General features: G+C 28.6%; 1 protein-coding gene across 1 annotated transcript in view; it reads right to left on the bottom strand.

Annotated features, from left to right (window-relative positions):
• The window catches only part of LOC129956574 (uncharacterized), a 634,064-nt gene that overhangs the window by 74,004 nt on the left and 540,146 nt on the right, over positions 1-19,914 (bottom strand). Inside the window, exons 15-17 of the mRNA XM_056068502.1 lie at positions 17,668-17,749; positions 14,878-15,037; positions 8,071-8,123 (exon numbers count right to left, since the gene is read on the bottom strand). Coding sequence (XP_055924477.1) covers positions 8,071-8,123; positions 14,878-15,037; positions 17,668-17,749 — 295 coding nt within the window. The remainder of the gene's footprint in view (positions 1-8,070; positions 8,124-14,877; positions 15,038-17,667; positions 17,750-19,914) is intronic.

Here is a 19,914-nt window from a genome sequence, read left to right as displayed (position 1 = left end):
ACCTTTTCAACGTGTTTGGATACCTTAACATATTACAAGCATTCTTTGTCATCCAATATTCAGCTGTGTGATAAAAATCTTTAACATATCACAAGGATATGTAATATGTTAAATGTTGTTGTGTTGTTTTTTATGGCACTTGCCATGGACAAGCCCACTGTTACACAATTTTAAGCCGGAGGGGGAGCGTCTCTCGTTTTTTATAGCAGCGACATCTAGGGCCAAGAGACCGACTTGACTACACACACATCACAACACTTTTTACGGTGCGGACTTCATCCACGCATTTCATTCACTCATCCACAGATCGTAATTTAGACCTGAATCAGAGAACGATCACCCCTGACCCAGTACCCCCAGCGGTATTTCTCTCGACATGGATGACTTTGCGACTACGACAGTTTTATACGCCTGTCATCCACCAAGCACGCGGGGAATCTTCTGCCGGCGGGGTTCGAACGCGCAACCTAAGGGACGTTAACCCAACGCTCTACCAACTAGGCTATCCCGGCCCTTGTTAAATGTTGTTCTCGTAATATGTTAAATATGTTCTTTGTTATCCAATATTCTAGAGGATCTTAAGCTAACTCATACGTGTAACCTTGCTCATGCAATTTCGCCACCCTACCAATACGAGAATGTTAACAATCTGGACCGGATTTATTAACTAACTCGCCAAGAGGATTATCAGCGGGCTTATATCCCAATCAGCGATCTTACAAATGGGATGTCAAGTCATTACTATCAGGTTACCGGGGATCAAAAACATGATAAGATTAAGAAATTAGCTATAAGAGTGATTTAATCCAATAAGTGACTAGAAATTTAATCGCTATCGCTAATAAAAAGTAAAATAGTCTTCACAAAAGTTTCTCGCATATTTATCAATAAAGGTCTCATCCCCCCCCCCGGCATTAAATTGAGGACTTTGGGTAGAGCCGTGAATACCTTACATGGCATTGTTGAAGGGTAGTTACGAAACATAAATCTTTGACCTGAATCCAGTATTTTTACTGAATCTATAGGGAGAATGTGTATTTTCAATGTTTTCTGTCCTGCCAGTTGACACCAAAATTTGATACAAAATTACAGATGCAGCTAATGACGTACCGAATTTCATTGATTTAAGTCAACACGTTTGTAAATTATTGCATTTACATGTCTAAGAAAGTAGAGTGTGACAGGCAGTCGACGGATTTGATTCCAAATTTGGTAAATATCTGTATTTTAGATGTTAAACCTGTGTGCCATTTTTTTTTCTAACTAGCTATTTGCATTTTGTAATTATCGGGTTCAAATATACTTGAACAGCCAGACAGACATTTTCTGCGAATGCCTTTCGTACAAAGTATGATAGAAATCAACAAAGTTAGTCGTAGCTTCTTTTACTAATTTTCAGCCATCTAGCTCAAATTAAATTACTGAGTTCACTGACAGACAGACATAATATCAAAGATGTGTTTTCTAGACTGAGGGAAATCTGCTGATCCGTCACAATCTCGAGTACGAACTTTTCGATGAACACAACTCTTTCTCTATATTTAATCTATACTTATAATAAAGCTCAATGTGTGTGTGTGTGTGTGTGTGTTGGCGCTCTACAGGCCAGACCGTTCGACATACAGCTACCAAATTTGGTACATGTATACCTTGGAGGTTGGGAATGTGCACCTGGGGTTTCTTTTTTCGAATTTTTAATTAGAATTTTAATTATTAATTAAAAACTAACTTTCCCGCCGAAAAAATCTTCCATTTTCCCCACCGCCAACTTTTCCGCCAAAAAAATCTTCCATTATCCCCAGCGCCAAACGAGAAAGGCTTCAGTTTTTTTTTCTCCCAACAGTAATGAGGCTAGGGTTAAAATTTTTCGGCGGATTATTTCAATCGGTTCTGTTTATTTTCTTAATGTTTGATGCATTTAAAATTAAACATTGTTAATGAATCAATCTTTCAGATTCATTCTGAAGTACTTTTGAATTAAAATAAAACAGAATAAAGGAAATTAAAAATTTCTAATCCGCATAGCGTTACCCCAACTGGCGTAGAAAAAATCACGTATTTGCGTTACGTAACCGGCGAAGAAAATTCACGCATGCGCATTCTGTTCTGATTGTTGCCATGACAACGTTATCAATGAATGATTTAAATTATTTTTGGGTTAGTTGCATGCTTTTGTAAGTAAATCGTATTTATGTTAGTTATATATTTTTTGTATATGCTTATAGTTTTAAGTACATCGTTTTTTAAGTAGTTTTTTTAAAACCTGTTTTCAACCGTTTATTTTAAACGATTCGTTTTATTTTCTTAGTGTTTGATGCATTTAAATTTAAACATTGTTAATTAATCGATCTGCTCATAATGAATCTAAGAAAATTTTGTTGACCAACTCTTGAGATATTACATAAATTAAAAAAGATATTCTTTAGTGCCCATAAAGTTTAAACGCTGAGTGACTCTATTTTCAGTAATCAGATTATAAAAAAATGCTTTGTTTCAGTAAAAAATATTATTATATTAATTGAAGATAAATTCTTTCCACTTTAATTTAAAGCATAAATTCTACGGGTGCTAACAGAAAATGAGAGAGATACATATTACGTTATGACTGAAGGCCTTTATAATATTATGAATGAAGTATATGATAATCAAAATTTGAAGTTTTAAAATATTTTGATGAAGAAGCTATTAAAGTAGAAATTGCATAAAATATTTAATTATTAAAATTTTAACGAACATTAAGATTGGCGAACCGGCTGGTCGCCAAAGGCGGCTAGTATATAATAAAATAAAAACGATTGAACTGGTTGGTTCTAATTACAGTGAACTTTTATGGAACTACGTAGAACTTGAATTGGTATGATACGAATGTAATTCATGCCTCATATGTATCATAAGGAAAAGAAAACTGCAAAAAATAATAGCTTAAATTTTGATTACTAGATTTTTGAGCGAATGAAATTTGTTTGACGCGAATGAAATGTATGTTCAACTAATGATGAGATTAAATAAAATTTTATGTTTCAAATTTGTGTTTTTATTTTCTTTATGCAGCACCTTTTAGCCGATGATAAATGTTGGAATTATAAATTTTTATGGCAGATTTCTTTCCCCTATTATCCAAATAAGATATACTCCAACAAAACATGTTAACATTCCGATCAGGATCACTTTAATTATACCATTCAATATATCTATATAGGTGTATATGTCTGTTAAACATCTAGGAACAAGCCGTAGGACTTGCAACTACTAAATTTATTATAAGTATACCTTCAAAAGTGTAAATAAGCATTTTTCATAATATTTTGAAATTCAACTTTTAATTAATTAAAAATTTTAAAAAAATTATATTTTTCTTCGGTAACATTGAAAAATATCACGTAAAAATAACTTTTTCGTCTATTAATATTAAAAAAAATATTTTTAATCATAAAATTTAGTAAGAAAAATTCCAAAATCATGTCTTAATCATAAACATTTATTTTGTTTAAAAAATTTAATTGGATAAAAATGAAACGAAAATTTGACTTCGTTTTGATGGTAACTTTGGAAAATAATACTCCGCAACAATTTTTGTTTCATTTTCTTAAAATTGTATCCATCGTTTTTAGGAATAGAAATTTAGTCGGCGTGTATTTATCACTTTGAATTTTAACAACTTTTTAACTCTTATTTTTGTGTAAACTCCAACAATAATTTTTCTAATTTCAATGAAAGCTGAACAGTTTCTATTATTTCTAGAAATATTAAATCCCATGATTTCCTTCTACTGTCGAAAATCAATGAAGTACATTCCGTTAATCTGTTATGATTCTATTCAGTTTAAAATTACAGTAAGAAAGAGAAGTTACAATACAACGAAAGACAATGTGCAATGAAATGATAAATGATTTAGACACTTGTATTTTTACAGGCAGTATGATTTTATGAGACTCAATTCATAGAGGACAAAGAGTTCATATATAACAAAGAGAACAAGTGCTAGTTATACACTTTTAATGTACATTATAAGTTTATACTTAAAATGCGAACAAAACGCGCATGATTAATACGTATATAATGACGAATATAAAATTGTATATAAGAGATTTGAGTGAAATTAAACACAACTAATTCCTAGCAAACCACATGGGCGCCAAAAGTTCGCCAATTTAAATTTTTTTTCTTGTGATAGCTGGCGTTCGAAAGCATTAAGCCTATTTTGAAATCAAAGAATTGATTTAATTCAAAATTCATATTTAGGGATTATTGAAAATTGAATACTATACATAAATGTTCAAAATTAAAAAAAAAAGATTGCTTTTATTTATACCATATTCATTTTCTTGCGTTGTAAAAATATTTAATAAAATAAATTCAATGGATACAAAAGACTTCTCCAGCATTTATGAAAAATTTTGAATTTAGGAGAAAGATATTTAATTTCTAAGAACTTTTGACAGTTTTTCCAATATTCGATAGATTCATTTATCATAAATGTTTTTGGAATATATTTCAACATTTGTGCGTTATTAAATTTTTACACGAGTAACACTGACGAACTCCCGTTTTCCGAATATTTTGTTTGGGAACAAAAATTAAAATTCTGTACTTAAATTATTTCTAGTCAATATATCGGATGCGCTCGGAATATTAAATTTTCCAGAATGTAATAAATAAAGTAATATGAAAAATAGACTATCGAAAATTGTAACGGATGTGAAACTAAGAACAGGTGTTTTGTATCCTCTTTACATTTATTAAGAAACAGATTAGGAAAATTAAAAAAAAAGGAAAAATTGAAATCTGCTATCGCAAATTTCAAGTTATCAAGTAAGAGCATTTTTTTTAAGTCACGTTGTATCAATCCGACAGAAAAACATTATGTTCTCACATGACTCATATTTCGCAATTACCAATATTTAAAATATCGATGTTTTTGACCATCTAAAAATCAATCGAGACATCTAAAATTTTTTTCTCGAGACCAGAACTTTTCCCCGAAAAACCAGTTTAAACCGGTACCAAAAAAACACGTGACGATCAGATTACGCATGCGTAGATATTTAGAAAACGATGGTCCCCCCCCATCTCAAAATCGTTCTTGCGACAAAACTTTTTTTGCCAGCTAGAAAAATTGAAAATTTAAAAAAATATATGTATATTAATATAACTTTCGATGCTTCGCCTCGCTATTTCGCGTTCATTCCCGTTTTTTTCTCTGTACTTCTTCTGGTGATTACTTCTTACGACCTTGCCTTTTATCGACCAGAGAGAAGAATCAGGTACATGACGGACATTTGTGCTAAGTTGTAACTTTTTGTTGGCTTTATCATTTTCTAATAACCCTAAAACCGAAAAAACGATGCCTCAAAAAGAGATAAATCGCCAGTTTTCTGCCCTTGCGTTTGGAGGCTTCAAAACCTCAAACTAAAACTACACCATGTTCTCATATGATAATAAAATTTAATTTGCACGAGCACTCCATGCGTGCATGGAAAAAATTTAGTTTTTATCAGCGTGTTACCATCATACGATAAAATCTCACATTACAAAATAAGTTAACTGTTACTGGAAATTAAATCTAAGAAAGTGCAATTTTCAGCATGTGTCTGTATGAAAAGAAATAAATTTAAAATATGATATTTTCTAAAAAAAAAAAAAAAAAATGCTAGAAAAAGGCTTCTATGATCTTTTACAATATCTCTACTATTATTATTTCAATAATTCCGTTTTAATTAAGACAAATATGATTTAATATGTAAAGGATATCTACTCTGATCAGGAGGCCAACAGTTGAATTGTAAAACTTTAATCATAGATATACATCTGCTGATGTATGTCTAAGGTCTAAATGAAGTAAATAATTATGTTTTATGTAAATTGGGTCAATAAATGCTCTGATGAGTTACGAATTTTAAATTTTTATACAAATCCTCTATTATATGAGCCATATTTAATAAAATATTCTTGAGACGCTAATATTTTAAATAAAAAAAAGTTTCACTTTTTTGCACTTAAATAGGATTGAGTTATGAAAATTTGAATGAATGATGAATTTGTTACATTGATGTTTGGAAGATGATAATGATCAGTCTCGAAATTCACAACTCGCAAACGTGTACGATGTACAATTATTTTTGAGTAATGTAAGAGTGTTATCTAATGAAATGTTAAACCTTTTTAATAGACCTTTTTACTTGGTTTGATGATTTTTCCTCATTAACGGTGGTGTGTTGTTATTTATTTTCTTTAGAGCAAATGATTATCTCTTACCTTTGAGGATTTAAAACATTTCCTAGCTGTACTATAGAACAGAACAGACTTCTCATTGTTCCTGTATCATCATATATGCTTAAGGTCGGTTTACACTCGGCCAGTTATAAGATGGCCAGTAGACAGCGCATGCGTAGAAAAGCTGAAAAATACTGTTCGGTCGATGGTAAATACTTGTTCCGATGGGACAAAAAAATGCCGCTGTATTGTATTTTTTCCTTACTGTGCATGTGTTTGTAGAATTTGGTGATTTTTTTTGGTGTGAAAAAAATTGATTAATTATCATAGATTAATTCCAATATTTTTTGCTTTTTGTATTGTATTTGTAATTTTAATTGCATTGTTTTCATTTTATGTGCCATTATTTTTATACAGATTTCCAAATTTAGGTATGTTGACCTTTTTTTTTTTATTTATCCATCATTTTAATACGATACGCGGTGAAATAGAAAAATTCAGGGAGGCGCCCAAACGGCAATTTATAGCCAAGAATGGAATGCCTGAATCTATCTTATGAAAGTATGTCAAACATAAATCAGTCCCTTTCTACACATGCACTACCTAATGGCTGTTTTTTAACTGGCAGAGTGTAAACCCGGAATTAATCTGATGATTTCTTTAAAGGTAAGACAAACATTTCAATGTTTATGGCGTAGGTGAAAATGAGACAAAATGTACTTGGACGGTTTCCATGGTGATAAAAGTGACGCCATAACTATGAATACGCGCGTTCGTCACTAATCTTGCTATACGTGCAATATACATCTAATTTTTCTCGAATTTTTTAGTCACTTTTACAAAAATTATGATCATTCTGTAATGAAAAGCCTTTCGGATGTTGTCAAGCCTTCTAAATTCAATAAGAGACAATGCATTGCAAAAGAGTTTTACATGTTTTTAAAACACACTCAGATAAAGTGTTGCGTGTTAAGCACAAATTAACAGCGAATCAAAGAATTTCTTACTAACTCCTCTTTATAAGAGGAATATGTAAGGCTGATTTTCTAATTCGTACAGCCAACGTAAATTGTACAAATTTCACAGAATAGCCATAGCTATTTATATTATCAACAAATAACAGCTGCAGATCTATATGTTTACAAAGAGAATAAGCAGACGATATTTACTTTATATTTCAAAATTAAAATAAATATTTATCTTCAAAACTAAAAATAATGAATTGTATTCTTGCTATTGAAATAAAATTAAAAATACCTTTCACAAACGATGTTTTGAGTTAAAATTAAATACCATAGCAAATTTAGGTTAGTATATTACTAGAGATCTTCCATTCAAAACCTATAGCAGATATCTCCATAATAAATTTTTATCACACTATTTTATGAACAGATAGTTTCATTTTTATTTTGTGAGAAAAGTTGTATATTTATAAATTTTAATGCAACACCTTTTTTGTGAAGTTGAAGTTTTTGGTTGTAAAGAAATCGTTTGGTTGTTATAATCGCTTAACGTGCCTCATGGGTGCTAAGCTCTCTCCAACAACAATTGTTCTAGGAGGGCTATTGTGCTAAATCGAATTGGGGCCATAAAATAAATAGGGTACTTTACGTGACGACCCTGCTGCCTTTGTTATAAAAGAAAAAAAGTGTCTGCTCTATCTAAATCCTTTGGAGTCTACGAAGAATACCGTAGGAAATAGTTCTAAAGGAGTGCTGCTAGTGTTTTTGTCTTGGAAGAAGTGAATTCTAATAATCTATGGAATAATACAGATTTCTCCATTTATTCTATTGTCAGTATCATATAATATAATTGTATCTTTCGTAAATGATGCAATAATATTTTTGATGAACTTACCCCTGAGAAAAATCGGCCAATCCACAGGATATATTCCACATTATCTGTCGGTTCTGGAAGAGAAGAAAGGAAGATTTGTTTTGTATTTCGAAGGTGAAATAAAAATTAAAAAAACTAACAAATATGATAAATCATTTTTTAAATTTAAAATTGTGTTAGGGTATATACCATTACTTATAAACTATTAAGCTGATGAACTTTAAGATTCTTGATAAATTGATTCATTATTGCAAATGTTGAAAGTAGGCATTTTATGCCTGTTTTCTAAATTATTCATTTAATTTTTTTTTCTGAGTTAACGAGTTCAGTTAAATCATATTAATTTTTATCTATTTATGGGCGCTGATATGGGGACATAGAATTATATTAGAAATGAGGCTTAATGATACAAAAATTTTACAGAACAACAGAGAAAGTCTTTTACTGAACAATACAGAAAGACTTTTACTGAACAATACAGAAAGACGTTTGCTGAGATTGAAACTAATTTCGCCTGCTAATTAAAATAAATGCGTTATATTTTAAAGAATACAACCAGCGAATGCGAGCAGAAGAGGATTATAAATTTTCTAATTAGTTTTTGGATGACAGAGGAGCGTTAAAAGTTAATGTCTCGTTTTGAAACGGTACGATGGTTTTTTGGAAGTGGGCTCATTTTAAACTATGGTCAGATAAAGAGAGCAACAACTGAGCTAGCTTAGAATTCTTCTTATCTTCAAACTTTCGTACCACATCGGCAAGTGAGAGTTTGACCTTCAAGGTAAAGAAAAAGTCCACCAAGTTTATGCAATCAGAGCATCCTTTGGTGGTACCAAGTTGGGAATTTGGAATCTTTCGCAAGGAGGGGGGAGGGAGAGTGATCTTATTACTAGGCCTTTATGGCCTTGAGTATATTTATCAATGAAGCAGAGCTCAGGTTCAAATCTACTGAGTATAAACATCTTGGTTTCTTGTTGAATGCAAAATTAACTTACTGCAACAATCTCTGTAAGAGTGTGATGTTTACCAGCACAGGTTTATTTTGAGCTTAACGTTTTCCTTGAGCTGAAGGAAGAAGTTGGGAGTCCGTAAAGATATGTGACTAAGAATTTTTTGAAAAACGTTCGAAATTAGTTATATTTTTGAATATTTACATATAAAAAGATTGAAAAATAAACTTTTGTGAAATCAAAATATACCACTTAAGTGGCAATGTTTACCAAAAATTGGGAAAAGAGCTATTTTTAGCTTAAAAGATTTACATACAAAGAAAAAATCTTCTAGTTTAGAGGTTTATCAAATGATTTGCTTAAAATGTTGTTTTAGCAAATCATTTGGTAAACAACATTTCATTCATCATTTTACAGGTCAAGAAATATATTATCTAGTTCTGAAAGTAAAAAAATAAGCTGTATTTTTATCTTTTCTTTAAATATTGGGGTTCGACTGAAATATAAAGCGAAATTTTTTTCGAAAATTTTTTTAAAGTTTTTTTTTACTTTATAAAGTTTGGAAAAAACTATAATATATAATTCTAAATAAATAGATTACTTATTTTATACTTCAGAAGCTGTAGAACATATAGAAATTATTATGTCAAATTTGAAAAAGCAAACAAGCATGCATTAGAATTTAATTTATGTGGTTTTCCATCAGAAAATTCTATCAAAGAGTAGAATTTCAAAAAATAGCATCAAAAGATGCAAAATAACATTAAAACATATGTAAATGCGTGTATAAAAATTAATGTGACTTCCCTCCCTCCACCTCCCCCCCAAAAACGACAAACAAACAGACTTCAGAAACAAAATTCTAACGGTTTTATAGAGAAACATCATGAAATATTAAGAATACTAAATAAAAAATTTCCTAATTTCGCAAAAAATCGGCTTTTTAACGTAGTTACATACCTTAAGATGTTACCTGCTCAAAGAATTATACAGGGGCGTAACTAGATAGTTATTCTGAAAACGATCGGTCACATCAATCTTGTCGATATTGCACAATTTAGTGATTGCATATAACTCCAACATACGACAAAGATATGTTTGTGATTTGCAGATTTCATATCAAGAGCTGAGTTTTTATATATTGCCAGACAGTGATGAAATTCGTATTATTACTAACTAATAATAATAACAATTTTTACGTATGGAGAAATATAAAGAGAGGTAAAAATTATTTGGGCCAGCCAGTTCAGTATCATACTTGCTACCTGATTCCGTCAATTCCAAAAGAGATCGAATATTGCTTTAAATAATTCAAGATAGAAATAATACGGATGCTAATTTTTGTTTATACATAAATATAGTGTAATGGACAGAAATAGCTACACTAGTCTCCCCGATACTTTCCCGAGACTTTCCCTAATTAAGGTGTTTCCTCCTTCCTATCCACATTCCCTTTGGAGGGCACCTCGAAATGAGGATGAGAAACCACCATGGTTGTTGTTTCTCGCTACCCTGAAGGGTATACGAAAAGATGGGGGACTGACTCCTCCCATCGATGAGGGATGTACTTCCTTAGGGAAGTGTTGTACCGTGACCGGTGATGGCCCTTAGAACTCAACTACAGTTCCCGCCAGTGTTGCTGTCGCGGTGGTCCGGGCATTCATTAATTTTTATCCGTGTACTTTCGGGGGGGGGGTTGGAAAGTCAGTGATATGACTTCCCATCCACATTAAAAGTTTAGACTTTAAACAAGACCATGAAGACAACAGGTGTTTAAATTTTTTTTCAGCTTTTCGTTCAGGATCATTTGATGTTTCAAAGTATAATTAAGAAAATGAAGATTGCATTTAGAATACCTTTTTTTTCATCAACCGATTGAACAAAATTAAACACAAAAATAAAATTTTAGTAGACTAATTTAGCCAATTTCATTACGTAGTGATAATAATTTATTATGTACTATATGAATACCACATACTATATGACTCAGTTAAGTCTTTGGGTTTTTATTTCGTTCATATGCAGTACAGACAAAGTACAGACAAATAAGTGTTTGAAAGATTTGGTTCAAAATTTGCAAAGAATCTAGATGTTGTGTCTATGCACTAAAATTTATCTATCTAGCTATTTACACTTCGTAATTATCATGTTCACTTCATTTCAGTTAGACAGGAAAAAGTTTCTGCGAATGGAATTCGTTCAAAATTTGATAGAACTTTAAAAGTTAGTCGTAAATACTACATATCAAAATTTAATGGACTAGGTAAAAACATTTTTTGGATTATTGTTTTCACAAACAAACAAACAGACAGACAGACAGACACAATTCCAAAATTGTGTTTGTCGGGAAGTTTGAAATGTGGGGTTTCCTCAAAATATAAAGATCGGATATCTTAGCGATTACAATACTTTCTCTGTGTATACTGATTCTACGCTAAAATAATAATAATAAAAAACATAGCCAGCTTCAAGAATCATTGAAGTTGATATCTTGTAACTGAAAAGGATTAAATATTAATTACAGAATACATTAGGACAATAGCTAATTACGTATGAGTCATGTGATCTCAATATGATCACGTGATTGTTACCAGTTACAAAGGGATCACGTGGATTTTCGATGCTTGGCTATTCCAAAGTAAGTTCAGTTTTAGTTTTCCCATTCATTACTAATTTATTTTTATTCTTTCTATAATGGAAGCATTTGGTTTTGTTTTAAAATTAATTATTCACTTAATCTATTGTATTTTTTTCTGTCTTCATTGATTTTGATATCGTTATTAAATGTAAAACTTATTTCTAACACTAGACGATATATTCATTATTTTTACCTGATAATATTATAATACCAGAACGAAAACAAAATTATTGCGAGAATTTAATTATATTAATTCCTTTCTATATTTTTTAAAGATTTTCATATATTTGCATCAGAAATTAAATGTTCAATATGAACAAAAATGAAAATGCAACACTTTTAGGTTATTCTGAATAAACATTTGAATTAAATGGATAGTTAACATTTAAATGAAAATAACAAATAACCTTTTCATAGTAGACACTTCCATTTCCAAGTGTTCACATTAACTTATGAACTACGCTACATATTGGTTATAGTTTCTAAAAATTCATCGTGAATGGATATGTTCAAATTCCAAAATTGGGTTTTTTGAAAGAAAAATAATCCCATCCTATTATCATATTTATTTTGGATATTTTTATTTACTAATAGAAAATATGTTTGAAAAAATGCCAGTATTTTATTCTGTTTGTTAATAAATTTATTTACATCAAAGAAATTTTTCAAAATTCTTTGTTGTATTGAATTGAAATTATTTTTGGGAAGAAAAATATTTCATATTCACTAGATACACTGAAGAAAATGAGAAAGTTTCCTTGCACCAGAAAAAAATAATATTTTTTGAAATCTAAAACGTATTTTTAAGCAAATGTTAACTTTTAAATCATTTATAGAGTAAACCAATATGTGGAGTTTATTTAAATATATTGATATTACTTCTATACGAGAATATGTATGCACACAATGTAACTTCTATAATATTACTTCTAACAGTATTATTTACTGTTTCGTATTGATAAATATTTCATTCTTTTTTTTGTTGCATCTGTGAATCATTTTTCTTTTACATCTCAACTTTAAAAAAGAAATTATTGTTTTTTGTCCATCAAAATGCAAACGATTATTGAAAAATGTAAATAAATTCCGATAAAATTGCGTTTCAAATAAGAATTCTTTTTGAGAAACTACAATTGTTTTGCAATGAAAAAAGCTGTTTTTTTTAATAAATAAGATTATTATTATTTTTTATAAGTTATTTCATTTTTTCAATCATCTAGTGACTTTTTTGTCTATTGGTATGAATTTCAATTTGTGAAGGCATCCATCAATTTGTTTTTATCTGATTATAGAACAGGAAATTATGTTGAAATTTCAGAATATCAGAAGAATTTAAAGTAAGCAAGTTATATTGATTTTTTTTCAATTTTTTGTCACTTTCTTTAAATATTTCATTCGCATACGTACTGTCATTTTGTCGAAAGCTTGTAACAAAGGCAGCTATCGTATTTGTTTACGCAATAGGCAATAGAATTCGATATTAATGTACCGGAGAAACATTTAAAAAAAGATTCATGATAAATCAGAAAAAGTTTACCTTTCCAAAAGCAAAACTGTAAAAGCATATTTATTGTTATTTACTTAGATGAGAAGTTTATATTTCTTTAAAATTTTGCCCCTAGAACAAAAATATATGTATATACCACCATTAAAGTATAATCTAATTAAAATGGGCGACTGGATTGGAACGTTGGATTTTGGTAGAGATATCGAAAATTTTTTTAATCAAAATTAATTTTAGTTTTAAAATTTACCTTTTAATGCTATTTTACACTTTTAAATACTTTTTTTCTCAACATACTATTTTTGATAAAACCTTCTTTTGGGAAATCTCATAAATTAAGATCTAATCTATATTTTTATTTCACGTATGCTACAATAATTTCTCAATAGGTTCTGCAGTTCTTAAGATGCAAAAAAGATAATTGCTTATTTAAAAATATTTTACAATTATTTTATATTAGATTATTTGATTATTTTATATTATAATTATTTGATTATTTTATATTATAATTATTTGATAGTGGGAACAAAAAGAGAATTTAATTAAAGTGACTGGATAGAATTACAGTTTATTTCTTACATCAAGAACTAGCTAGTATACTTCTTAAATTATCTCAAGATTTTAAGCAAACTTTTTGATAAACTTTTAAACTAGAAACTTTTTTCTTTTTATCTACTTTTAGCTGGAAAAAAATCATATGGCTTCCAATTTTCAAAACACTTTTAACTAATATATTATTTATATACATTCTTTTACTCTATTTTAAGCAAAAAATTCAAGAATATGAAGATTATGTAATATTTTTTTGAAAAATTCAGATTGAAAGTAAGCATCTTAAATGGAGTGTTTATAATTAAGGAATAAAACATTTTTAGCTTATATTATCTCATTGTAAATAAATATTTTAAATCATAAAAAAATATAAATGCACTATTTTTTGTAGTAAATAACTAATAATAATGCATTTTTATAATTTTTTTAATGTTCTGACTTTCTCATTGTATTTAATATTGATAACATAACATATTTGAAATAATTATTGGGACTTATGATGATTAATTTCAAGAATATGTCACGCTTCAATTTTCAAACTTATCCTGTATTTACTTATAATTAATATGTATGCAAATAAATTTTCCAAAAAGATAATAATAATACATTTTTATGATTTATTTTTTTGAACGTTCTGCTTTTCTCATTATATTTAATATTAATAACATAGTATATTTGGCATAATCCTTGAGATTTTTGATTAATTTCAAGAATATGTCACCTACAAGTTGCAAACTTATCTTGTATTAACTTATAATTAATATGTATGCATATAAATTTCCCAAAAAATAATAATAATGCATTTCTAAGATTTATTTTTAGAATGTTCTGACTTCTTCATTATAATTAATATTGATAACATAATATTTTGACATAATTGTTGGACTTTATGTTGATTAAGTTCAAGCATATGTCATGTTCCAGTTGCAAACCTTAACATTTACTTATAATTAATACCAAGTATGTAAATAAATTTTGTATAAAAGATGATATGACAAAAAACAATTTCTTTTATAGAAAATAAGTTTACATTCCTATGTACTTTGAAACTACAAATGGCAATTATTGTATATTATACCAACTATATATATATAAACATTTTGTATAAAGCTTTAAAAAAATCGAACATTATTTAAAATGTACAAATGCGACATGTTATAAAAAATATTCATCAGAATACTGACCACAGTGTGGTTGAGATGAGCCAGACGAGCTTTAACTTTAAGTCGAGACGATCGCGCTCCAACTATCCTCTGTCCAGTCTGCACGGCCACAGCAACGATTCTAGAGTGGAGCTGGTATTCCATGTCCAGGCCTCTGTGCAAAATAGAGCCATACCCATATCTGAATTGGTGGGAAAAGAAAGAACAGAAGAAAAAAGACAGCTTTCAACACTGAAGCCATAATCTAACTATATAATTCACAACGTAACGAGCTCAGTTTAATGAAACTGTTTGGAAATAAATTAGATTGCAAAATTCTTTTGCTTAAACACAATACCTAAGTAGCACAACAGGTTGCCCATCATCCATACGATGTGATACAGCATTTCGAATATCGAATAATATTGGGGAAATATCGTGTAATATATTGTGTTAATAATGTTGAAAATCTGTTTGAATACAACTTAGATTGCAAAAATCATATGCTTATACACAATACCCAAGTAGTGCAACATGCTTACTAACATCTATACGATACCGGCAGGATATGATACAGCATTCCAAATATCTAATAATATTGGGGATATATCGTATAATATATAATGTTAATAGATTTAAATTGTGAATATGTTTGAAAACAACTTAGATTGCAAAACTCATATGTTTATACACAATACCCAAATAGCACAAGTTCACCAACGTCTATACGATACCAGAACGGTGCGGTACAACATAATTCTGTGTATTAAATCTTATTCTTTTAGAGCTTTACGTTTCATAATAACTTTTTTCACTTGCACGTGGGCATGTAAGACTTCATGCGAATGAATTTTATTCAAAATATAATGAAAATCCACAAATTTAATATTTGTTGCTCTTACTACTATAGTCTTTCCGATTATTTAAACTGATATAGGATAGGTAATATATGATATGAAATAGGATAGATATAGGAATATGTTCCTCAATTATCAATGACACAGACACTAAACCTATAAGTCTAGTGTCTGATATTTATTGGCAAAAATCTGAAACAAGTAGGATCTTTACATTTGGTTAACAAATGCTGATTCCAACGAGATGAATCACTTATTATATTCCAGACAAAGAGATGCAGTAGTGATGCCATACAATAAGTTACAGATGAGAAAATGATAGTCTTGACATATCGTAATGAGAATAATTTACATATAAATTTTTTTTAAACGAAAATAACTAGTTTATAAAATATTGCTACTTTATTAAATGTTCATTTCATGCTTATATTGTATAGCAATAAATATCTCTGAAAACATTGTATTGTATATTCCAATATGTTAACTGTTCAATTATTGTTTATACTGTATAGCAATAAATATCTCTGAAAACATTGCATTATATTAGATATATACAATGTATCAGATGACTCTCTGTAAATAGAAGAAAATTATTATTATTTTTTTTAATATCCAGACTTTTATTCAATTAATATATTTCTGGCTAGTATTCTTGGACCAAATTCGAATGGACCAAAATTCGATGTAAACATTCGTATTTTTACATTTTCTTATTGAGTTTAATTTTTTTCCCAGTTATGTATATTTCATGAATGCAATGGTAGAATTTGGCAACAGTTCTCTCTAATTTTTGGAATTGATTCCTTAATATTTTCTTGATTATGAAAAGTTTTGAATTCCTGTACATCTGTATTTTTTCATTGGCTATACAGTATTTAAATTTTAAAAATTTATTATCAAATAAACATCTAATTTCAATTAATTTTTGTTCTCATAATAGATGCGCTATCTTGTAGTAAATTCCAGAAATGAATATTACATAGTGTTTGTAAAAATAAACTAAATAGCTTTGATTAATACAATGCATTCTACGTTTTAATATTCTAATTTAAATATAATTTTTGTAAACATTTTTATTTTTTACTTTTATTGCTGTAAAATAGCATTTAAAAATTCTATACAGTGAATTATAATTAATTAAATATAAATGAAAGATAGTTTAAGAAATATTTGTTTCTTTCTTTATTCTAATGCCAGGTTTACACTCGGCCAGTTATAAGACGGCAATTAGGCAGCGCATGCGTAGAAAGGCTGAAAAATGCTGTTCGGTCTAATGCTGTTGTAGCTAAACTACAAGCCGCTGTATTGTATTTCTTCTTACTGCGCCTGCATTTGTAGAATTTGGCGCTTTTTTTTTGGCTTGAAAAAATTTATCACTTATCGTAGATTAATTCAGTCATTTTTTGCTCTTTGTTCTTTCTGATGCGAGGTTATACTTTAAAAAAAATTTTATTTGCCATTTCTTTTCTAAAGTTTTCCTAATTTAGGTATGTTGACCTTTTATTTAATATGCTTTGTGTGTGTGTGTGTGTGTGTTTGTGTGTGTGTAAATACCCATACTTTAATACGATACGTAGTGAAAAAGAAAAATTCAGGGACTCCAAAGCGATAATTTATAGCGAAGCATGGTACATCTGAATCTATCTTTTGAAATTGTGGCAAACATAAATTAGTCCCTTTCTACGCATGCGTTGCCTACTTGTCGGCTTATAACTGGCCGAATGTTAACCCCGGCATAATATTAAATATAAATACTCGAATTCTCGGTATAAACATTAGGAACATTAAAAAAATTTCTGCAATTGGTTGCTGCCAACGACCGAATATAAAACTTTTCTCCCAGCTATCTTATTTCATAACAGAACCCAATTTCTGGAATAAAAAAAATAATACTTAGCTCGAGTAAATTAAGTTTTATAATTCAGCTAAAACACCTAATTATGATAAAAGCCGGGAAAACAATTTTTATACTTACCCGTACTGTGCAAGGAATCGTTCTGGCAAAAATGCAGAAAAATTCTTGTAGAAGACGACTGCAATGCTTATGGAGTCATTTACTGAAAATGAGGAAAATGAGTAAGTGGACATTAAGGATATGAAGTGAATTGCTATGTACATTTCTTTTATTAAATTAGAAGCACTATTTCATTTCTATTGGTAACGAGTTCTTTGAAACAGCTTTCTTTCAAAAATAATTAGATATGGAATATTACGTTTTCTTTTAAGGAACTAGTTATTCACTTAAGCTTTCTGTTTTGATGTTCTTTTCGAAAAATGATTATTATAAAATCGATAATATCGTTTTTCTTCGATCAAACCTGATACATTTATTTATAAGATTAAATAAATAAAAATCACTCTTTTCCGTCAACAATTGTTTTTTTCCCTTGAATCTTAAATGTTTTGATTTGAGAATTCAATAAAATCATTTTCGTTTTTTTTTCTTTGCAAACGATTTTGTACGTTAAATTAATTTAGAAATAAAGTTGATGCATTATTTAAAGTATTCTAATCTAAATGAGGTAATTATCAAAGGTTATTTTAATAAAAGTGTAATTCCGAGGGTTTTCTTTTTAAATTAAGTATCAATTTATGAAGAATGCTTGATTATTTCTTCATCAAAAAAATGAAATTGCACACTTATGCAGAGCTTCTTTAGTACAGTTATTATTTAGAAAATTAAAATCATCTTTTTTATTTTTATTTCCATTTTGTCATATAAAATATTTTAAATAAATAATTCTATGTTATTATTGTAACATCACAACGAATCTGCAATGAAGTGAAATACTCGTCGAATAATTATGAGTTCATTAAAAATTGATTATTAGTTTATTTATGCAAATCGTTTGCACATCGATATATATTTGAAAATGAACGATATTAAGCTTAAAATATCAATTCTTTTATTGATATTTTTTAATTCTCTTTTATGAATAATAATTAACATTTGTATTCTATTATACATTAGAATTTTGCAAGCACTAAATATTAAATTTACTTAGAATTTCGGATTAAGAAAATCTGAATTAAAAATAAATTCAACAAGAAACAGCAACAATTTTTAATACCAACTTGGCAATAAAGATTTATTTTTAAAATATAAATTATTATACATTACATGTATAATACATAATAAATAAATGTACAACAAATAATTGCTTTTTAGAAGTGAAAATAAGCATACATTTTCTATAAACTTCATAATTTTAAAAATTACGATATTATGAACGAAGCAAATAATTTTGATAGAAATATAATTTAAATACTTGAATTGTAAAAAAAAAATCTTTAAATGAGTGTCGTTCAAATCTAACATGTATAAATCTTTTTAAACACGAGGATTTTTTTATATAGTTTTTATTGAATTTGCTCGCAATTCATGTTGCTTTGCATGCGTAAATTATAAATAAAGAAACAAGATGGATTCAACTTAGGGGAATATTTTTCTAACTGATATAATTTAGAAATAAGAAAATAACAGTTTTTAGCTTTTGCATTGAATTAATCAAAAGAAATTCAAATTATGTCCATTTTTAATTTATACTAATAGAAAATACAAGGTTCAGAAAAAAACTCGAGTTTGTGATCAATTTGAAATAAAAAAATAGTATTTTGCATTTAACAAAATAATACTTTATATTAATAGAATTAATAATACTTTACAATTTGTGGTAAAAATTGCAGCTATTTGAAAAAATAAGTTAACTGTTAGAAGAAAAAAAATTGAGCTAGCAAAGTAAATTAATATTTTTAGAAAACAAATACACACTTTTGAAAATTATAATTTTTTTTTATTAAAAAAATTTTTATGTTGAAAAACTCAAACACGTTTTAATAAAAAGAATTTTTCTTTTAAATCATAAGAAAAACACATTTTAGGATGAATATTTTGATGTCTAACAACTTGAGCAGCGAAAAAACATCTGCTACAAGACCGATAAAAATCTGCAACAGATGTTATAATAAGCTGGATAAAAAAAACATTTAATGTTTAAAACATAATCCTTCATTTACTTCCTTCAAAATTTATGACAATGTAAATATTTCAGTTTTCTGCCAGTATTGGGAGCTCCATTTCATTTTATGACTTCATGAAATCATTTGAAATTAATTTTCTGTTCTATTAATTTGTTTTTCGTGTTAACTTTGTACTTTCCAAACAGAATATTCAGATAATTTGGATCCTATCAAAGCGAGGGGAGCTGCTATAAAACATGCA

This window comes from Argiope bruennichi, chromosome 11 (genome assembly GCF_947563725.1).
Source record: "Argiope bruennichi chromosome 11, qqArgBrue1.1, whole genome shotgun sequence".
Taxonomy (NCBI): Eukaryota; Metazoa; Arthropoda; class Arachnida; order Araneae; family Araneidae; genus Argiope; species Argiope bruennichi.
Note: the sequence above shows the minus strand (reverse complement) of the source record. Positions and strands in the feature narration are given on the sequence as shown.